We start from the raw sequence: 23,691 nt of genomic DNA, 5'->3' as shown, positions 1-23,691 counted from the left end.
CTCCTAGTTTATGTCCCCGATGCAAAAGAGGCAATCATTGGGCCAATGAGTGTCATTCTAAGAGAGATAGAGAGGGGAACATCCTCCCGGCGCAGGGAAACGGGAGGAGGGGGCCAGCCTCGGGCCCCCGCAGCAAATATACGGGGCAATGAGCAATCCCGTGCTGGATTCACCTCCAGTATCCAGCGGCCAGACGTTTCCCAGCTTAAGCGAGCCACCCCCAGGGAGCGCCGGCTTGGACCTCTGCCTCTCCCAGCATGTAACCTTGACCCCTGAGATGGGCATGCAGGCTCTACCTACTGGCACATATGGGCCTTTGCCAGAGGGCACGGTCGGGTTACTTTTTAGGAAGAAGCGGTTTTACCATGAGGGGACTTTTTTGTAGCTCCGGGAATAATCGATTCTGATTATACGGGAGAAATAAAGGTTATGGCAAAAACAGAAAAAGTGATTATTAACCTACCCTCTGGCACCAGGATTGGACAACTTGTTCTGCTTCCTTATCAAACTTTTGGACAGCCCTCCCTACAGGAGAAGGGCCGTGGATCCTCTGGATTTGGATCCACTGATGCATTTTTGATGAGGGCCATTAAATTAGACCGACCGGAGTGTCAGCTCCGAATCAATGGAAAGGACTTTAGAGGCATTTTAGACACTGGAGCCGATGTATCGGTAATCTCTCTAAAGCACTGGCCTGAATCTTGGCCTATGCACCCAACTACTACAACCCTCCAAGGGGGTTGGACAATCCTCCTCCCCCCTACCAGAGTGCCTCCTTGCTTAATTGGTCTCATGAGGAAGGCTCCTCTGGGACCTTCCAGCCTTTCATTCTTCCCCCATCTTCCAGTGAATTTATGGGGAAGAGATGTTATGGAAGGTATGGGCTTAGTTTTGTGGCAACCAGGAACTCCGTTACAGTCTTTTTTCTTAGCGGCCACGGTCTCTCCTGCTTCATATGCGGATCCTATAGCATGGAAGGATAATACACCCATATGGGTAGATCAGTGGCCGCTTTCCAAAGAGAAACTTTCTGCCGCGCAACGGCTGGTGCAGGAGCAGCTAGCGGCTGACCATATTGAACCTTCTACTTCCCCCTGGAATTCACCTATCTTTGTCATTAAGAAAAAATCAGGGAAGTGGAGACTTTTGCAAGATTTAAGAAAAGTGAATGCCTCCATGCACCCTATGGGGGCCTTGCAACCTGGTCTGCCTTCGCCCGCCGGGATTCCCCCGGGCACTTATAAAATTGTCATTGATCTCAAAGATTGCTTTTACACGATCCCGTTGTCCCCTGTTGATTGCCCTCGCTTTGCTTTTAGTGTTCCAACCATTAACCTTCAAGAGCCCATGAAACGTTATCAGTGGAAAGTTCTCCCACAGGGCATGGCTAATAGCCCGACCTTATGCCAGAAATTTGTCCAACAGGCGATTCAAACCACTCGAGAACGATTTCCTGATACTCTGATTATTCACTATATGGACGATATCCTCCTTGCACATGCTGAAGAACGGCGTTTACTTGATACCTTTTCTCACATGCAACAGGCTCTTCATTCTTCAGGGCTCCAGATTGCAAGCGATAAAGTCCAGACTGCCTATCCCTACTCCTACTTGGGATTCCAGTTAAAACCCTCCCTTTTTACCCCCTCAAAAAATAACCATCAATACGTCCTCTCTCCAAACGTTACATGATTTTCAGACGTTCCTAGGTGAGTTAAATTGGTTGCGACCAGCTCTGAAATTGACTACCGGAGATCTCAAACCTTTATTTAATATCCTTAATGGAGACTCTAACCCTTCTTCCTCTAGATCCTTGACCCCGGAAGCTAAACAAGCTCTCCAGCTGGTCTCTCGAGCCCTACAGGAAGCGCAGTTGACCTACTGTGACGTCACTCGGCCCTGGCAGTTAATTATCATTCCCACCTCGCTGACACCAACAGGCGTTCTCTACCAACAGGGTGTTTTGCAATGGCTCCATGGCTCTGCCACCCCGCGGAAAGCCCTTCTTTCCTACCCTACCCTGGTGGCGGAGCGCGTTCAGCAAGGCCGTAAATTATCTGTACAAGTCCTAGGCAGAGATCCTCCCACAATTATTATCCCCTATACTGCAGAGCAATATTCTTGGTTGATGAATTTTAATGACTCCTTTGCTCTTGCTTTTGAAGGGTTTGCAGGTGAAATAGCTCATCACCTCCCGCATGACAAGATTCTACAGTTCGCGCACGTTGCCTCTTTCATTTTTCCTAAGGTTGTCGTCAGTGACCCCATCGCAGGAGCCATTTCTCTCTTCACTGACGGCTCCTCTAATGGCAGAGCATCTTTAGTTACTCCTGATAAAACTTATGTATGGTCCACCTCCTTTTCATCTGCACAGGAAGTTGAGCTCTATGCAGTGTCCCGCCGTTAGAGCTTTTTTCAGCAGGCAATCAATCTTTACACTGACAGTCAATATATCGTTCGTGCCTTATCTGTCCTTGAAACAGTCCCTCTGATCCATACTCACAACCCTACTATTTTCCAATTATTCCTTACAATTCAATCCCTCCTTCAATCTCGTTCTTCCCCTTGTTTTGTCGGACATATTCGAGGTCACTCCCGGCTCCCTGGTCCTCTTGCGCAAGGTAATCATTTTGCTGATCTTCATACACAAGTCTATCTGTCACAGGTACAGCAAGCTACGGATTCTCATGCCCTTCACCATCAATCAGCCCGCTCGTTACGATATCAATTCCGCTTGACCAGGGATGCCGCACGACAGATTGTCAAGTCATGCTCTTCCTGTGCTCCTTTATCCCCTGTTCCTCATTTTGGCGTCAACCCTAGGGGCCTTCGCCCCTAACGATCTCTGGCAGATGGATGTAACCCACCTTCCCTCCTTCGGAAAACTTCAATATTTGCATGTTACGATTGACACCTGTTCTCATTTTTTATGCGCTACACCCCTTCCCGGCGAAAACACCCGTAACGTTATTCTTCACCTCCTTTCCTGTTTTGCCATTTTAGGAACCCCTCGTGTACTGAAAACTGATAATGCTCCCGCCTATACCAGCCGTACTTTTCACAATTTTTGTCTCTCTTTTCGAATTATTCACAAAACCGGTATCCCTTATAATCCACAGGGCCAAGGGCTTGTTGAACGTGCCCATCTTACTTTGAAACACCAGCTTACTAAATTAAAAGGGGGGAGATGGTATGATCCTCGGTCCCCGAAGTTACTGTTAGCCCATTCTCTTTTCGTTTTAAATTTCCTCACTCTAGATACTGAGGGGCGCTCTGCAGCTGACCGCCATTGGAGCCCACGTATGAGTCAATACCCACAAGTTTATTGGAGAGATCCCATTGACGGGTCACGCCATGGCCCAGACCCAGTATTAGTATGGGGAAGAGGGTATGTGTGTGTTTTTCCCACAGACGCTGAGACTCCTCGTTGGCTGCCTGAACGCTGTGTTCGTCATGCCCAGGAGCAAAATTCGCAAGCTGACGAGAAGGATGGAGAAGATGTCGCTGACGACACAGCCTCGGATCAGGAGGCCGGAGAAGAAGCTGCGCCGGCTGGCGCTGTTACTTAGCCTTATCTGGCTCTTGAGGCTGTCGGTGAGCGCTGAGGTGTATTGGGCTTTCGTCCCGAACCCCCCTGTCATGCACCCAGTCACTTGGGAAGACAACGAGTTCATTCCAGTTTATGTCAACAACACCCAGGTACTGGGCACCCCTTCCGTCGGACACGTGATACCAGTGAGTGCGATGGTCAATTATTCAGGCATATCTATGACGCAGCCGCTTTGCTTCTCCACCTCTCTGGCAAACTGTACTCTTATTCAGAGGTATGAGGACTGGGACAGTGACTTTAGTAATGGGACTCACTGGGGTGTTGATATGCTGTATTTGAAACGCAACAATACCTCCGCCACGATTGGCGTAGGAACTCCCCCCTGCTGACATTCCAACTTGCAGAAGTCGGACCCCATCGCCCAGCCAATGGGGACCGGCCTGGAGGATTTGCCATCTCAATCAAACAGTTTGCGACCAAGGGGTTTGTGACTGGAGTGACTTTCGCAACGGCTCGTTGCGGCCTCAAAATCTTCTCTACGGAATTTGGACCAAAAACAATAAAACCTATCAGACTATGTTGTGGAAAGCTGTGGCCTCTCTTCAGTATATTACCGTAGCAAAGAGAGCGGTCCAGTGGATGCACATAGGAGCTCAGGACGCCATCTCTTGGTCTGGAAATCAGAAGAATGTTTCTGTGATAGCTTGTGTGCCCGACCCTTTCGCGTTCATTGCTGGAGACTTGCAGGTCTCTCATAATACTGTATATAACCTAACCTGTGATCAGTGCTATCTAACTAACTGCCTTAATTTATCTATGAATGTTAGTTCATTTGCTGTATTGAAACAACCTTCTTTTGCCTTTGTACCTGTTAACCTTTCCACCCCTTGGTATGAGGACCCTGGTTTTGCTATCATCCAAAAAGGTTAATGACTTAATGTTGGCCCGCACAAAACGGTTCGTAGGAATGCTCATTACAGGAATATCTGCCTTAATTGCCCTTATAGCTACGGCCGCCACCGCCGCCATAGCACTAACAGAAGAGGTTCAGACCGCGGACTTCGTTAACGAGCTAGCTCGTAATGTGTCTGTTGCATTTCAGACCCAAGAGGAATGGGATCGAAAAAATAGAGCAGAAGTTGAATGCTCTGTACGATACCGTAAGGGTTGTCGGAGAGGAACTGAACTCTCTCGAGGTCCGCTCCTCTCTAAAATGTCACTTCCAATACTCACATATTTGTGTTACCCCGTTTCCTTACAATTCTTCTCGATTCCCTTGGGATAAGGTGCGGAATCACCTGACGGGAATCTGGCATAATTGTAACACTTCTTTGGACCTCGCCGCCTTGCACAAAGAGATACAGGATCTAGTCAATGCCCCCCATTGGGACGTCGACATTGCTCGAGATGCCGAAAAATTCTTTAACACTTTAGCTGGTTATTTTCCCTCCATTCACCAACTCTTGTACAATTGGCTAGGAACCGGAGTCGTTGTCCTTATCTTACTGCTTTGCCTTCCGTGCATTTTGCGATATCTACTTGGGCACATCCAAAATCTATACCTCGATTTAAAAACACAAAGATTGGATTATAAAAGTCATGAGGCACCTATTGCCTTGTCTTAAACAAGAAAGGGGGAGATGTGGGGAACCAAGCCCCCAGGAAGGGGTCAAGAGTTAGGGTCCTGCATTGTGAGAATGATGCTTGGGCCTGTTCCTTGGCCTCGGGGGAGGTGACCTGACATCACCCCCGGCCTTGTTTGCTATCGGATTGTGCCCAAGAGAAGGACAGGGAGGTGCCGGAGCCTTGAGGCGATGCGTCGTGTCCTTGGAGTTAATCTAAACCAGAATGTTCGTCATGTCTCGGGATGTTCTGTACGTGACCTGGAGGGGGTGTGTAAACTTTCTTGAACAAAGACTCTCTTCGTGTAGCAAGCATTCTATTTTTTAGAACATTTCACTATATAATGACAAGAGTTTTCAATAAACTTGCCTTTTGCCACCAGAGCAACTGGTCGCTCTCTCTTTTCAGTCCGTCACTGCGCGTCTCGAACCCACTGCCTCGCTGGCCGCGGCAAAAAGACACCTTGAAACTAAGGAAAATGAAAACACAACCAAAAATCAGTAGAACACAGCAAAGGCAATCCTAAAAGGAAAAATTCATAGCATTATATGTCTATCTCAAAAAATAGGACAAATATCAAATAAACAGTCTAACTTTATACTTAAAGAAAATTGAAAAAGAACAAATTTTCCCTGGCTGGGAAAATTTGTTCGGTGGACTGAGCACCACCTTGAGAACTGAAGGGTTACTGGTTCAAATCCCACTCAGGGCAAATGACTGAGTTGCAGGCCGGGCCCCTAGTGAGGTACACGTGAGAGGCAACCCCACAGTGATGTTTCTTTCCCTCTCTTTCTCCTTCTCTTCCCATCTGTCTAAAAATAAATTAATACATTATTTTAAAAAATAAAGAACAACAAACAAAGCCCAAAAGTGCATAGAAAAAAGTAAATAATAAAAATCAGAGCCAAGGTAGTCTAAATAAAATACAAAAGATCAATGAAATCAAGAATTGATTCTTTGAAAAAGATAAACAAGATTAACAGACTTTTAACTAAACTCATCAGGAAAAAAAGAGAGAAGACACAAATAAATAAAATCAGAAATGGAAGAGAAGGAAAAACTGACATCAAAGAAATAGAAAGATTGTGTGTGTGTGTGTGTGTGTGTGTGTGTGTGTATCACATCTTTTTGTCAATAAATTGAATAACCTAGGTGAAATGATAAGTTCCTAGAAACATACAACCTTCCAAAACTGAATCAAGAAGAATAAGAGAATCTGAGTAGACCAATTTAAACTAGTGAAATTGATGCAGTAATCAAAAAACTCCCAAAAAATAAAAGTCCTGGAACAAATGCCTTCATAGATTAATTTCACCAAACATTTTGGAAAGAACTAATACCTCTGTTTCTCAAAGTATTCCAGAAATTTCAAGAAAGGGAACACTCCCAAGCTCATTTCACAAGACTAGCATTATCCTAATTCTAAAACCAGATAGACACTACAATTAAAGAAAAATTATAGACCAATATCCCTGATGAACATAGATGTTAAAATCCTCAACAAAATATTAGCAAACTGGATGCAGCAATATATTTAAAAGATCATACACCATGATCAAGTGGGATTATTTGGGGGGGTGAAAGGTTGTTACAATAGCTGCAAATCAATAAAATAATACACCACATAAACAAAGTGAAGGTTAATAAACACATGCTCATATCAGTAGATGTAGAAAAATTATTTGATAAGATCCATCATTTATTTCATGATAAAAACTCTCAGCTATGTGGGAATCAAGGAAACATACCTCAACATAATAAAGCCATTACATAACAAACCCAAAGCCAACATCAGTGAGCCAAAACTACAAGTGATTCCCTTGAGAGCAGGAACAAGACAGAAATATTTATTTTCACCACTCTTATTCAACATATGAGTTGGCAAAAAAAGCTTTTTTGATTTGTTCCATAAGATGGCTATAGTAATGCTTAGTTGTTCTTAAGTTCATTTGAAAAAAATTCTGTTAGATTGTATTGTGACAGTTGTTATATCAGCATGTGTTTTTAAAAGTTCATCAAAATTGGTGAATTTTTGTGCAGCCATTTTAATATTAAATGGAAGAAAATACACAACATTTTGGCATGTTATGCTATGTTATTTCAAGAAAGATAAAAACTCAACTGAAGCACAATAAATAAATAAATAAATAAATAAATACATTTGTGCAGCATATAGAGAAAGTGCTGTGACTGATCAAGAATGTCCAAAGTGGTTTGTGAAGTTTCTCGGTACTATTCACATTTTGGCCAAAATAATCCTTTGTTGTGGGGCTGTCTTATGTATTGGAAGATGTTTAGCAGCAACACTGGCCTCCACCCACTAGAAACCAATAGCAGGAGGTATTTGACATGTTCAAAATATCCAAATAAATGAAGTTTTCATTGAAAAAGAAAAATGTGGCTTTTATGGAAAAAATTATATGGACATTTTGGCCATGCCAATATTACTGTAAGTACCAGCCACAGAAATCAGACAAGAAGAAAAACAAGTCATCTAAATTGGAAAGGAAGAAGTAAAACTGTATTTGCAGATGACATGATACCATACATAGAGAACCCTATTGGTCTCACCAAAAATACTAAACCTGATCATATCAGTAGATGTAGAAAAAGCAGTAAATGCAGTAAATGCAGTAAATAAATGCAGTAAAGTAGCATGACACAAAATAAGTATTCAGAATATTCAGAAATCAGTTGCATTGTTATACATCAATAATTAACTATCAGAAAGGGAAACTAAGAAAACAATCACATTCATGATTCCTTCCAAAAATAAAATAAAATAAAATATGTAGGAATAAATTTAATCATGATACAAAAGAACTATATGCAGAAATTTATAAGACACTGAAAAAAGAATTTAAAGATGATACAAGTAAGTGGAAGCATATACTGCATTCATGGATAGGATTAATTAACATCATTAAAATGTCCAAACTACCCTAAACAGTCTAGGGATTCAATGCAATTCCTATTAAGATTCCAATGATACATTTCACAGCACTAGAACCTATATTCCAAAAATTTATATGGAAAAACAAAGACCCAGAAAAGCTGCAGCAATTCTGAGGAAGAAGAAAAAAGATAGAAGAACTGATATCAAACTATGCTCCAAAGCCATAGTAATAAAAACAGCATGGCACTGGAAGGAAACACACACACACACACACGCACACACACACACACATACAGATCAATGGAAAGAACAAGAGAGCCCAGAAATAAACCCATGCTTTAATTGTCAATTAATATTTGACAAAGACAAAAACTGATGATGAGGTAAAGATAGTCTATTTAATAAATGGTGTTGGAAAAATTGAATAGACATGTAAAAAAAAAGAAAACTAGACAACCTTCTTATGCCATACCCAAGAATAAACTCAATGTAGAATAAAGGCTTAAATATTACACTCAAAACCATGAAAAATTCTAGAATAAAACATAGGCAATAAACTCTTGAACATCTGTCATTGCAATGTTTATTTTATTCTTTCTCATTTCTGTTTTTTATTGTCGTTAAGGTTCAGTTGCCACCATTTTCCCACCACCACTTTTCCCCACCCCACTCTCCCCCACTTCCCACCCTCAATGCTTCTCCCCTTTGGCTTTGTCCATGGGTCCTTTATACAGGTTCCTTGACTCCCCTTCTTTTCCCCATTATCTCCTTCCCCCCTCCCCTCTGTTTACTGTCAGTTTGTTCTTTATTTCAATGTCTCTGGTTATGGTTGGCTTGCTTGTTTGTTTTGTTGATTACGTTCCACTGGTATCGCAGCATACATGAAGACTGGAGGCCAAAACTGTAGAGAATATTGAAAAATCAGACAGTAAGAAGTGCTTTGGGACAATAAGGTCCCTGGGACCAGCACAGGGACCAGGATGGCTCCAGCACCAGGTCCAGTGCCTGCTGGGTCTGCCACAGGATTCTTGGGAAAGAACAAGGTCAACAGCTCCCTCCCCTGCCAAACAAGATATTAGCAGCACCAGGATGGACCTAGATCTTGAAGTTTCTGGGGGGAATAAGGGTGAAGGGGCAAACACACAGGGGCAATGTGCACCCACTGTGACTGTGGATACAGGCTGGGAAGAGTTGGGCCGTGACAAACCCTGAACAGGTCAGTCCCTGGTCTGTTAGGAGAGTTGTGCTTTGTGAGAGGCCAAGTGCTTGTTTGGAGCAGCAGGCTTAAATAGGAGGAATTTTTCAAAGAGAAAAAGAGACACTCAGCGGCTGCTTAGGAAACTCTACTCCAGCAGCCAGCCCTGCCTCCCCCAGTACATGTGGCCTCTGCAGCTTCAGCCATGGCCAACCTCTGCTACCAGGACTGCGATTGTGCCTCTACCCCTAGCTGCAGCAGTGAATTCCCCAACAATGCATACGACCCCAGTAGCGTACCACCAACCCAACTGCCCTCCACCTGATGTGGCTGCCACTGCAGCAGTGGAGGCCAGAGCACAACTGACACTGCTGCCCAGCAACTGCACTCCTGCTGCACCAGTAGAGGCCAAGCACTCATCCACACAGCACAGGGAAGGAAACAACCTCACCCCGCTGCCCCGGCTACAAATGCCCTCAACCAAAGACCTAAGGATGGCACACACCCAACCCTGTGGCCCAGCGGGAGCCCATCCCACCCCAGCAGCAGAGGCTGGACACTCACACCCACAGCCCCTGAGACAGAGTGCACATGACCCCGCAGTCCAATGGCACCTCAAGCCTAACCCCACACCCCCAAGGGGAGGCAGTAGAGGAGACTCACACCCACATCCAGAGGCAGTCACAGTTGTGGTAGTGCCCCCACCCTGCAGGGCAAACTGGCTATCTAAGAAGAAGGTGGAGACTCCCTTGCAGAGGAGAGTAGCAAGGCTTAGGGAGTCAGCAATCTCCAGAGAGACTTAACTCAGCCAGGGGCTGAACTACCCTGAAGAGATTCTTAGAATCCCTAGCATCTGGGACAGCAAAGAGCAAGAAGGTGATGTGTTAGTTGCCCCTAATTAGTGCATCTCAAGGACAACACAACTGGTGGACTGAAGATGTAGGTCAGGCACTGGTGGGCAGAAGGGCACTGGGGGCCTGGCAGTGAACTGAGGAAATGGGCTAGAGGCTGGGCAATTGCCAAGAGTGTGGCCCAGACCTGACCCTCATCCCCGCACAACCACAGGAAGAGAGGAAAGTGAAACCAATACCCCCTCAGCCTGCTGCAGCCAAGAACACCAGCAGAACTGGCTTGGATTATTTAAAGCCAGCAGGAGGCCTCTTTTTTTTTCACTTCCTTCTTCCTTCCTTCCTTTTTTTTATTCCTTCTTCCTTTTTTTATTCCTTCTTTCTTCCTTCCTTATTTTTTTTAATTCCCAAAAGTAAGACAATAAAACCTGGAGATGTGAAAAGACCAGAGTTAGACCCAAAAAGGGGTCATCCCAACAACTGAGACAGTGAGACAAATTTCACTTTGTTACTCTAGAGAACTTGCAAGTTACTGAAAGTATTATCACTATTTTTACATCTTTTGTGTTATTAATATTTTTTATTTCTGTTCTTTCTGTTTAGTCTTCTTTTCTTAGTTTGTTAAATTGCATTGTTTGACTGGTTTCCCTTATTCTCTAATTATTAGTTTATTTTTAATTTTCCATTTTGCACTTCACTTATGTTCCAATAGCACACTACTCTAGGTTCTGTTCTTCCTATTCTTGTTACTTTGACCACATAGATTCTGTCATATGATTGTTGCTCAGTTACTATTGTAAATAATTGTTGTTCCATACACTTGTAAATACTACATAGCACCCCTCCCAAATCTTAGCTCACTTCACTTTTTCCTGAACTTTATTACTGTTGTGACTAGCTCTATTCTCTCACATACTACACCTATTTTCTATCCTTTGCTCTCAGTATAACTCATAATCTAAGCTCCCACAAGCTCACTGCTTTCTAGATCCAACTCACAAAACTTTCTTCAACTGACAAGTCTTATCTTTTTTCCACCCTTTCTAAAAAGTGGCTAGCTGAGTGAAAAATCATGGTTAACACTGTACATATGCCAAAGATCTCCTATCTCTTCTCTACAGGTTGTTACTTTGAATACCATAGAATATACTCCCACTCTCTTAAACCAATTTATCTTCCCCATTCAAGTGATCACACAAAAGTGTAGGTAGGAGCTGTGAACACCAGTATACTTGCCGGAAGAGGAAAACAACCAACAAAGAAACCACCAACAGATAAAAATGGAAGAAAGTGAAGGAGGGAGTGGAAGCCAAATTAACCTACACAGGATTGATCTGGAAATACGACTAAATAGTGGAGAAATCACTCAGAACAAACAACTGAACAAGAGCAAAAGAGAATCCTCAAAACCTTGTGCAGACAGAAGAACCAGCTTTAACACAACCTGTCTACACCTGCATAATAGAATACAAGACATGGTGGATGGAGTGACCCTCGGTTAACCAGCTGGAGGGAAGGACCCACCAGAGAAAGACCCAACAACAATCAAAACCTAAAGACATACAGAGAGCCAACATAAAGGACAGCCCAACACCAGAGAGGTGAGGAGACCTAGGAGACTGCACCACTGAATCTCACAGGGTCTTATACCATAGAAGTTCACACCATAAACCCAGAGAGTCAGAACAGATCAATTTAAGAAGCAGAGTCTCTAACAAGAAGAGTCTCACAAACAATGGGAAGACAAAGAAACAAGCCTCAAATGAAAGAAAAGGTGGAAGCCACAGAAAGAATGCTGAATGAAATAGAGGCAAGTCAACTATCAGGTATTGAGTTCAAAGCAATGGTTATCAGGAACCTCAATGAGCTCACAGAGAACCACTGACCTAGCAAATAGCTTTTGCTGGAGATTTTTTTTCTAGGAAATCCCTGCTATGAATGTGCCGTTGGAATTCCTTACACCACGGTTTCTCAGTTATGGCACTATTGATATTTTGGGTTTCTCAGACACTGTGAAATGTTAGCAGCAACCTTACCTTGCATCCACCAGATACCAGTAGTGTCCTGTCCTCTCCCACCTGTAAAAACCACCCCAAATTTTTATGAGCTACCAAAAATATCTCCAGACATTGTCATATTTCCCTTTGAGAACAAATTCACCCTGGTTGAGAATCACTCCCTTGGACACCCTTGGAAGAGAAGAACAGCCTTACAATAAAAAAGCCAAGCTTGCCAACATCTAAAACCAGTGGCAGCCTCCCATCTTCAACAGTGTGATTCCAGAGCATCTGTTGCTGTTGGGATCCCCGGGTACAGACTTTGAGATTACCATGCAGGAGGTTTATTGGGGAGTATGCATGGGAACAATTCCTGTGAGTGGTAAGGGAGGTAGGAATAGCAGGAGGGAGTTCAGCTGTGATACAGTAGAGATAGAGGACCAACAGGAAGCTATGGAGCTCAATGATCCTGCAGAGCAGTAACAGTTGAGGCAAAGGGAACAGGCTATTACCATCTCCAATTGAGAGGCCATGTGCAATGAGGCAGTTTCCTTCACTGAGACAATTCACAGAGAAAGATTGAGCCAGGGCTACCACAAGTCAACCTTGATGACATACCACAGAATCTACAACAGCATCTATTTGTCACAGGACTGGGACCTCAATATCAACAGAAAATCTCTAATTCCAGTACATGCAACCAAGTGTCATGACAGAAGATTAATGTCAAACCAGAGTTACCTAAGCACCTGAAAAGTGACACATTTATTGAATTAAATGACATGTTAACTTTTCCAAAGCTTCTTGTTCACAGACCCAGTGCTCCCTGTTATTCCTTTCTCTATTCCACCAGAGTGCTATTTGTTGTCACAAATGCATCATCTGTGAAGCTGTCCTCCCTGGGTCTCCACAAAGAGGCCAGTGTGAAAGGCTCAGCCATTGATGTTCTGGCTCTGATATGACTCTTTTCCTGAAGACCTAATTACTCAGGAAGAGAAGTTTCAGAGTGTGAATTCTAGTCTTCCTTTTATTTCTATTCAGAGTGGCAAACAACAGAATGGTAATTAGTACATGTCCTCTAGGGCTTTCAGCCTGCAAACAGCACTGTCTGTCTCTGAGCCAATCAAAACTGACTCTTCTGTTCTAGAAGTCCCATCCTTTGAAACCTATCTGCGTACCTATCCATCAAGCCATCAGCTTTTATTTATTTGGCATTCATTGAGTTCCTATACTAATTTACCTAAAAGGCTGCTCAGACTCTCTCCTTAAATCCAAGCCCTGTCATGTGACGTGGGCCCAGCCTACCACTTGACAGACTGTCTACTACACTGACAAAAACTTGTGTGAGCTGAATGTCTGCTGTGTAAAAATTGTACTCTCTAAAATCACTTATTCCAGGACTTATAATGCTAAAAGGGGTTATATTAGTAGAAATACTACATAGAAAATCTTTAAATGCTTTTAAATATGAAATATGATTCTCAGTAATCATCTTATCTGATAAAATATAAAGTTGGCATAACTCATAAAGGACAAAATGTTTTTTAAGATGTTTTTGTTTTCAGAAATTTGTCCTCCACCCAAACCTTTTATTGAGATGATAAGCTCCTATGTCTGTTCCTGACACTAGACTTTTAGTGCCTAGAGGACAGAAGCCATAATATGGTCTCTGTTCTGTCAGTGTAAGCTCAGGAGTTGGGGACTGGGGTTTCAGGGGACCATAGACTGAGACCTGAGGAAAAGAAGGGGTTCTGTTAGAACCTCACACTCACCATGGTCAAGGTGCTGTCAGAGAGCCTCAATTAAAACAAATAAAAACACTGTACTTTTGTTAGACTATGTGTCTGCTATTTCTTCCATTTATGGTTCAGAAAATAGGAACATATTTTTACTTTAGGTAAAAAAAATGATAGCCTTGTACTTCAAATCTTCTCCTCATGATAATATTGGTAGAAACTGTGGCTCTTCACCTATTTGGAATCACATACAACATTGCAAGTTTGACTTCCTTCCCTACCACCATACTCGCTGAACTTTTCAAAACTTTTATACAAGGAGATGAAAGATGGTGACGAGGTAAATGGGAGGTGAGTCCAGTTCTCCCAGTGCCCAGATGGAATACCTAGCCAATCTTCTGATGAAGAGAGTGAACAGCCAACAGAATCCCAGCTTATATGAAGTTTGGAGGCCAAAAATTGTAGAGGACATTGAAAAACAGAAGGTGAGGAGATTGCATTAGGATGCTAAGGTCCCTGGGATCTGTGCAGAGACCTAGGCTGCTGTGGTCTCTCTCCTAGAGCCTGCCACAGGATACTTGGAGGACAGTTAGATCACCAGCTCCCTCCCCTACCAGAGCAGTGAGGGCAGCCTGGCACCAAGAAAAACCTAGATGCAGGAAGTTGCTGGAGAAAATAGAGATGAAGTTGGGGACACACAGAGGCAGTATGCACCCACTGGAACTGTGGATGCTGGCTAGGTCATTACCAGAGAAACTGGAGAGCTGGGCAACACCTGGAGAAGGGAGAAGGGAGAAGAGTTGCGCCATGTCAGACCTTGACCCTGACCAGTCTCCAGTCTGGTTAAAAAGTTGGCCTGTGTGAAAAGCCAGGTGCTTGTTAAGAATGGAGGATTTAAACAAGAGGCTTTTACTCAAACAAAGAAAAGGTTCACAGCCACTTTGTAAGGAACTCTTTTTTTTTACATTTCTGTATGATTTTTTATTATCTTTTAATATCTTTAGACTCTCTAGTGATATCTGGTTGGCTTGCCTCAAGGTTAATTTGAGCTGCATGCCAACGCTTGACTCCGGCTGCTCACCCACAGCAGATTAGTGCCTAGTGCCTGTGATTGACTCAGGCAGGTTGCCAGGCAGCTGATTCAACCTGCTCATGCTGAGGCTGACTCCAGCCACTTGTCTGTGCTGGACTCAGGCTGCTAGCACAGCAGCTGAGTTGCACCACTTGCCTGGCTTCTGGCTGCTTGTGGCACCACTCCCCGCAAGGCTGATTTGAGCCTCCCACAAGAGCTTGACTCACACAGCTTGCCCAGAGGCTGTGGTGAATATGAACCATTTGCCCTTGCTTGACTCACGCTGCTCATCCAGAGGCTGAGTGGCACCTCATGCCTGTGGTGGGCTCTGGCCACGTTGGGCTAGCAAAGAGCAAGGAGGAGGCACATCACATAAGCCTCAGCATAACTGGTGGATTAAAGGCACAGGTTTGGTGCAGATGGACAGTACAGGCCACATAGCTCATGGAGGACCTGAGTTGGAAGCTGGGCAATTGTGAAGATTGTGGCCCAGACCTGGCCCCCATCCTCGCAAAACCATAAAAAGGGAGAACAGCAAAGCCCAGATCCCCTCTTCCTGTGACATCCAGAAAGACCAGAAAACTCACTCAATGGGTTTAAAATGAACAGAAGGGGTTTTTTTTTTTGTTTTCTTTCCTCTCTCTCTTTTTTTTCTTTTTTCTTCCCTCAAGTGAGACAATAAGTCCTGGAGTTGTGAAAGGTCCAAAGACAGATACAAAGGGGGAACAAAAGGCTAACTCGAAAAACTGAAAAACTGAGACATTTTCACTTTGCTATCCCATAGAACTGGCATTTTATTGTGTATTTGTATTATCTTTTTCATTATTTTTACTTCTTTTATTTTATTAATACTTTTTATTTCTCCTCAGTGGATTGAGCATGGGCTGTGAACCAAAGTGTCGCAGGTTCGATTCCAAGTCAGGGTACATGCCTGGGTTGCAGGCCATGACCCCCAGCAACCACACATTGATGTTTCTCTCTATCTCTCTATCTCCCTCCCTTCCCTCTCTAAAAATAAATAAATAAAATCTTTAAAAAATTTGTTAAATATTTTTTATTTCTCTTTCCATTTAGTTTTCTTCACTTTATTTCTTGATTTAATTGCATTGTTTGACTGGTTTTCCTTATTCTCTCTTTCATGTTATATTTTCATTTTCCTTCTTTCACTTCCCTCATGTTCCAATAACACACTACTCTTGATCATGTACTTTCTATTCTTGTTATTCAAATCATGTATTTCTTGTCATATTATTGATGTTCCAGTACTACTGTAAATAATTTTTGTTCCATATAATTGTAAATACAACACAGCACCCCTCCCTGATCTTAGCCCATTTCATTTCATTCCTAAGCTTTATTACTGTTGTGGTTAACAATTCTCTCACACACTACACCTACTTTCCATCCTTTACTCTTACTCTGTATCATCATCTAACCTTGCACAAGCACTCTGTTTTCTGGATTCAGCTCACAATCATCCTCCCCTCTAACAAGAGTCCTATCTCTCTTTCACCTTTTATAAAAAGTGGCTAGTTGGGTGAAATATCACAGTTAATGATGTACATGTCCAAAGAATTTCCTGTCTCTTCTCTACTTGCTGGTACTTTAAATCCCATAAAATACTCTCCACTGTCTTAATTCATTTTGCCTACACTCTGTCACTGATCACATACAAAAATAGGTGGAAGCTGCGAGCATCAGTATACCTGCTAGAAGAAAGAAACCACCAACAAAGGAACTACCAGAAGGTAAAAAACCAGTACAACAAGAGAACCCACACAAATGGAAGAAAGGACAAACCTAGAGCATCCAGACAAGGACATCAAAGAGACTACACCACTGACCCCCATAGAATTCCTACCATAGAATTCCTACCATACAAGTTCCCCTTACAAAGGCAGCTAGCAAAGCAAAACATCAGGAAGGGCATAAACAAACAAAAACAATCACCTAAAATGGGGAGACAAAAAGAGAACATGCAATAAAAATGAATGGAAGACTCCCCACTAAAAGAGCTAAATGAAGTGGAGGCAAGCAAACTACAGACATAGAATTCAATGCAATGGTTAAAAGGATATTCAAGGAGCTCATAGACAACTACAAGGAACTGAGAGAGAACTACAACAGTATCAAAAAGGAAATAAAAATTATAAACAAAAACCAGGGAGAAATGAACAATAAAATTTTGGAAATAAAAAACACTACAAGTAATTACAAGCAGACTAGATGAAGCAGAGGTTGAATTAGTGAGCTGGAAGATAAGGTTGAAAGAAATGCCCAGGTACAAAAGCTGCATAAAAAAAAATATATATGAAGCTAGCTTCAGGGAAAGCAAGATAACATGAAACTCAATAACATTCAAATCATAGGAATGAATGAAGGAGAAGAAAAAAAGAAGGAGTAGAAACCCGTCGTGAAAAAATAATAGCAAAACTTTCTGAACCTGGAAGAGGAAAAAAAACATGCAAGTTCAGGAGGCACAGAGTCCCAATCAAGATAAACCCAATGAGGTCAATTCCAAGGCATATATCATAATTAAAAGGCCAAGTATTAAAGACAAAGAGCAAATCTTAAAAGCAGCAAGGGAGAAAAAAGAAGTAACATAAACAGGGGCTCCAATAAGGCTACGAGCTGATTTCTCAACAGACACACTTCAGGCCAAGAGAGAATGGCAAAAAATACTCCAAGTAATGAAAAGCAAAGGACTAAAATCAGACTACTCTACCAAGTGAGTGCCTCAATTAAAATGGAAGGTGAAGTAAGGAGTTTCCCAGACAAAGAAGGCTGGAAAAACACATCTCCACCAAATAAGCCCTACAAGATTTACTAAAGGGACTACTGTAAGACAAGAAAGGAAAGGAGTGACAAATAGAGGAACACAGGTACAAAGGGTTAGAAATGAACAAATACCTATCAATAATAACCTTAAATGTAAATGGATTAAATACTCCAATCAAAAGACATAGAGTAGCTGAATGGATAAGAAAACATGACCCACACATATGCTGCCTACAAGAGACCAACCTCAGAACAAAAGACCTACAAATACTGAAAGTGAAGGGTTGGAAAAAAATATTTCAGGCAAATGAACAGGGAAGAAAAGCCGAGATAGCAATACTCATATCAGACAAAATAGACTTCAAAACAATGGCCATAAAAAGAGACCCAGAAGGTCACTTCATAATACTCAAGGGAAGAATCCATCTACAGGACATAAACATTATAAATATATATGCACCCAACATAAGAGCACCCAAATACATAAAGAAATCTTGGAGGACTTCAAGAAAAACAATGACAACAACACAAATATAGTAGAGGATTTTAACACCCCTCGATCAAAAATGGATAGATCTTCCAAACAAAATATCAACAAAGATATTGCTGCATTAAACAATGTCCCAGATCAAATGGACATAACTGATATAGACTCTCATAACTGACATAGACCTATCATCCCAAAGAAGCAAAATATACATTCTTTTCAAATGCACATGGAATATTTTCAAAGACAGGCCACATGACAGGACACAAAAGAAGCCTCAACAAATTCAAGAAAGTTGAAATCATATTGTGCATTTTCTCTGACCACAGGGGACTGAAACTAGAAACCAACCTCAAGGAAAAAAAAAACACCCAAATACATGGAGATTGAATAACATGCTATTAAACAATAAATGGTCAAGAATAAGATCAAGGAAGAAATCAAAAGGTTTCTGGAAACAAATGAAAATGAACTCAAAATAATACAAAACTTACGGGACACACGAAGACAGTCCTGAGAGGGAAGTTCATAGAGATACAGGCCTACCTAAAAAAGATAGATACATTTCAAATAAACCACCTAACCCTACACCTGCAAGATCTGTAGGAACAATAACAAAGACAGCCCAGAGCAAGTACAAGTAAGGAAATAACGAAGATCATAGCAGAATTAAATGGCACAGAGACCAAAAGAACAACTCTGATGATCAATGAATCCATGAGCTGGTTCTTTGAAAAGATAAACAAAATCAACAAGACTTTAAGCATATTGATCAAGAAAAAAGGAGAGAGGACCCAAATAAACACAATCAGAAATGAAAGACGAGAAATTACAACTGATACCACAGGAATACAAAAGATTGTAAGTAATTACTGTAAAGAACTATATGCCAAGAAATTTGAAAACCTAAGTAAAATGGATAAATTTCCAGAAAAACCATCTTCTGAAACTGAATGAAGAAGAAGCAGAAATCCTAAACAAACCAATAACAGCTAACAAAATTGAAGCAGAAATAAAAAAACTCCTGACACAAAAGTCCTAGACTGTATAGTTTTGTACAAAAATTCTACAAAGAAATTAAGGAAGAGCTAAGCAATATCCTTCACAGACTATTACAAAAAATCCAAGAAAATGGAAGACTCCTAAACTCTTTTTATAAAGCCAGCATCATCCTAATCCCAAAACCAGATAAAGACATAACAAAGAAAGAAAATTTCAGGCCAATATCACTAATGAACATAGACACTAAAATCCTCAACAAAATATTTTCAAACTGCATCCAGCAACACATGAAGAGGTTCATATGCCTTAATCAAGTAGGATACATCCCAGGGATTCAAGGGTGGTACAACATTTGCAGATAAACATAATATATCATATAAACAAAAGTAAACACATAAATCACATGATCATATCAATAGATGCAGAAAAAGCATTTATAAGGTTTTATAATGGTTTATTAATCATTTATGATTAAAACATTCAGCAAAATGGAAAAAAAGGAACATTCCTCAACATAATGAGGGCCATACACAAGAAACCTACTGCAAACATCATGCTCAATGGGCAAAAACTAAGCTTTTTCCCACTAAGATCAGGAACAGGAAAAGATTGTCCACTTTCACCACTTCAATTCAACATAGTATTAGAAGTCCTAGACACAGCAATCAGACAAGAAAAAGAAAGAAAAGGCATCCAAATTGGAAAGGAGGAAGCAAAATTGTGACTGTTTGCAGATGACAGTATAGTGTACATAGAAAATCCTATAGACACCACCAAAAAACTGCTCGACCTAATAAATTAATTTGGCAAGATAGGGGGATCCAAAGTCAATATTCAGAAATCAAAGGCATTTTTGTATACCAACAATGAAATACCAGAAATAGAAATCAGGAAAAATATCCCGTATGATATAGCAACAAGAAAAATAAAATACCTAGGGATATACCTTACAAAGGAGGTAAAAGACCTGTACTCACAAAACTACACAACACTGAAGAAAGAAATTAAGGAAGACACAAACAAATGGAAGCATATACCATCTTCATGGATTGAAAGAATTAACATCGTCAAAATGTTCTTACCCAAAGCAATTTATAGATTCAACTCAATCCCTATTAAAGTACCAATGGCATATTTCACAGACATAGAACAAACATTTCAAAAATTTATATGGAACCATAAACAACCCTGAATAGCCGCAGCAATTTTGAGAAAGTAGAAGGGATCACAACACCTGATATAAAACTGTTTTAAAACAGCCTGGTACTGGCATAAGAACAGACAAATAGACCAATGGAATATAATAGAGAGCCCAGAAATAAACCCAAGTCTCTATGGTCAATTAATATTTGACAAAGTGGGAAGAAGCATAAAATGGAGTAAAAATAGCCTCTTCACCAAATGGTGTTTGGAGAGCTGGACAACTGCATGCAAAAAAAAAAAAATGAAATTCCATCTTCAACTTACACCATACACAAAAATAAATTCAAGGCAAATAAAAGGCTTAAATATAAGTTGTGACACCATAAAAGTCCCAGAGAACACAGGAAGGAAAATCTCAGATATTTTGCACAGCAACATCTTCATTGATATGTCCTATAAATCAAGGAACATAAAGGAAAGAATAAACTCATGGGACTTCACCAAAATAAAAAGCTTCTGCATGGCTAAAGAAAACAGCATTAAAATGAAGAGAACCAACTGTATAGAAAAACATATTTGCCATTGATACCTCAGGTAAGGGTTTAATCTCCAAAATATGTATAAAGAACTCACATGACTCCACTCTAGGAAGACAAACAACCCAATTAAAAAATGGGCAAAGGACTTGAACAGACACTTCTCCAAGGAGGACATACAGAGGACCCAAAGATATATGAAAGGATGCTCAGCATTGCTAGCCACCAGAGAGATGCAAATTAAAACTACAATGAGATACCACTTCACACTGGTCAGAATGGCCATCATAAACAAAGCAACAAACAACAAGCTTTGGAAAGGATGTGGAGAAAAGGGAACCCTAGAGCACTGTTTGTGGGATTGCAGACTGATGCAGCCACTATGGAAAACAGTATAAAATTTCCTCAGAAAACTAAAAAGGGAACTGCCTTTTGACCTGGCAATTACACTGCTAAGATTATATCCTAAGAACCCTGAAACACCAATCCAAAAGAACCTATGCACCCCAATGTTTATAGCAGCAAAATTTACAATAGCCAAGTGCTGGAAGCAACCTAAGTGCCCATCAGTAAATGAATGTATCAGAAAACTATGGTCCATTTACACAATGGAATACTACACCCCAGAAATAAAGAAGGAGCTCCTACCCTTTGAAACAGCATGGATGAAACTGGAAAGCATTATGTTAAGTGAAATAAGCTAGGCAGTAAAAGACAAATGCCATATGATCTCACCTTTAATTGGAACCTAATCAACAAAACAAATAAACAAGCAAAATATAACCAGAGACATTGAAATTAAGAACAAATAGATAGTAATCAGAAGGGAGATGGGAAAGGATAAAATGGGGAAGTGTGAAGGTGTTTCAGGAACGACTATAAAGGACACATGGACAAAACCAAGGGGGGGGTTGAATCAATGGAGGGAGGTGGGGTTGGTTGGGTTGTGATGGAGAGGTGCGGAGGAAAAGGCAGGCAAGTGTACTTGAACAACAACAAAATAAAAAATGAAAAAAAAATGTATATGTTTTCAAGGGGCTTCATCAACTTCAGAAGTTGCCCCACCTTGGACACAAAGAAACAATTCCAAGCTCTGAGAATTAAGTGGCATTTTCAGTTCTTTGAGGTTCTTCATGCCAAGTGAGTTTTGACTTTATCATGAATGTAGGAAAAGATAGTGTCTTCACCAATTCACCACATGACTATATGAAGACAAGGCTGAGACCCATTTTAGGGGTAATGGGGGAGAATGAGAGCACTTTAGTGTGACACAGGACTTCTATCTCTTGGCCTGCACTCATTTTTGCCTCAGCAATATTTGTCCAGTGAATATATTTAGGTGCATGATCACTGAGTTTCACAAGCTATTATCAATTTCATGTGTCAATTTTTACACATTAATAATGTCACTTAAAATCTTTTCGATGTTTTCCTCCCAATAATATGGGAACAAAGTGACTATTAACTTACCATACAAATTGACTGAGATACACTCTTGATAGTGTCTACATAAGCAATCACATTGCAAAATTTTATGACAATACATGATATGTAGTCTCTTAATAATCCAAGTTTTTCTTATTGATTTTTCACTGTTAGAAAAATAAAGAAAAGTTTATCTTAGGCTCAGAATTTGACATTTGGTTCTGGCTTAGCCATGTTCAGAAAAAGCTCTTCAGATAGAAATAAGAGTATTTAGAGATTGTAGAAAAAAGATTTTACCAGCAAAATCATGTGAGAAACTCTTGCTCTTTCCCTGTCATAAAATCTTCTTCCTGACTCCTTTTCTGCTTAATACATACTGTGATGATATAAGTATTGCCCTACTAAAGATGAGCTGTCCCACAGAAATGACATACATTCAACTGCCTCCTGGGAACCATCCAGGAATATGCAATTTATATGCCACTCTCTTTTTCTTTAAAATTTCCATAGCATGTAAAGTTCATAAAGTTTAAATGTTAAATTGTATAATGTAGTTTCAAGCATGGGTACTATCAGCCAGACCCATTTGTATGAGGTCTGTCCAGAATGTATCCAACCATGTAATATAAAAAATAGAGACATTCATTGAAGAAGAAACAAGAAACATTATACACAGGACAATGATGCCTCAGCCCCCTTCAAAGTAAGCACCTTGGGACTTCACACAATTCTTTCAGGGTCTCTTCCACTGTTCAAAACACCCTGCAAAATAATTTGTTGAAATAGCTATTAGCTACCCCATCATATTTTCCTGAATTTCACTGATAGTCTCAAATCTCTTACCTTTCAAAGGTGATTTTAGTTTTGGGAAAAGCCAGAAGTCACAGGGCACCAAATGGGCTGGCGGGGAGGGGGGGGAGGGGGGCGTTGAGTCACATGAGTGATTTGATATTTCACCAAAACACTGCATGAGACATGATGCATGAGCAGATGTATTGTCATGATGAAGCTGCCCTTCACCAGTTGCCCATAGCTGCAGCCATTTTCCTGGTATTGCATCTCTCAACCCACGAAGAACATTGAGGTAGTGCTCCTTATTAATTGCTTGGCCTGGAGGGGTATACTTGTGATGGGCAACACCTTCCAATCAAAAAACACAGTCAAAATGGTCTTGTCTTGCTGTGACTTTGCTGTACCTTCTTTGGGATGGGAGAACCAGGAGACTTCCACTAGGACAACTAGGCCTTCACTTCCAAATAATAGCCATAGACCCACCATTCATTTCTAGTTATGACCTTGAGGAAATCTGGTTTATTGGTAGGTAGTGGTTTGAATCAATTGATTAGCAACTGTAGCATGATATTCCTTCTGCTCTGTTAACAAATGGAACAAATTTTGCCATG

At 41.1% G+C, this 23,691-nt stretch overlaps 1 protein-coding gene across 1 annotated transcript in view; it reads left to right on the top strand.

Annotated features, from left to right (window-relative positions):
- The first annotated feature begins 429 nt into the window (after positions 1 to 429).
- Positions 430 to 23,691, top strand: part of LOC123816316 (transcriptional activator GLI3-like) — a 36,325-nt gene continuing 13,063 nt past the window's right edge. Inside the window, 4 exon segments of the mRNA XM_045835213.1 lie at positions 430 to 1,622; positions 1,810 to 1,883; positions 4,558 to 4,710; positions 9,517 to 9,665. Of these exon segments, the coding sequence (XP_045691169.1) occupies positions 430 to 1,622; positions 1,810 to 1,883; positions 4,558 to 4,710; positions 9,517 to 9,665 (1,569 nt within the window).

Source organism: Phyllostomus hastatus, unplaced genomic scaffold, assembly GCF_019186645.2.
Source record: "Phyllostomus hastatus isolate PE091 unplaced genomic scaffold, TTU_PhHast_1.1 phas_contig_2, whole genome shotgun sequence".
Taxonomy (NCBI): Eukaryota; Metazoa; Chordata; class Mammalia; order Chiroptera; family Phyllostomidae; genus Phyllostomus; species Phyllostomus hastatus.
The sequence above is the reverse complement of the archived record's forward strand: the minus strand, read 5'-3'. Positions and strand labels throughout refer to the sequence as shown.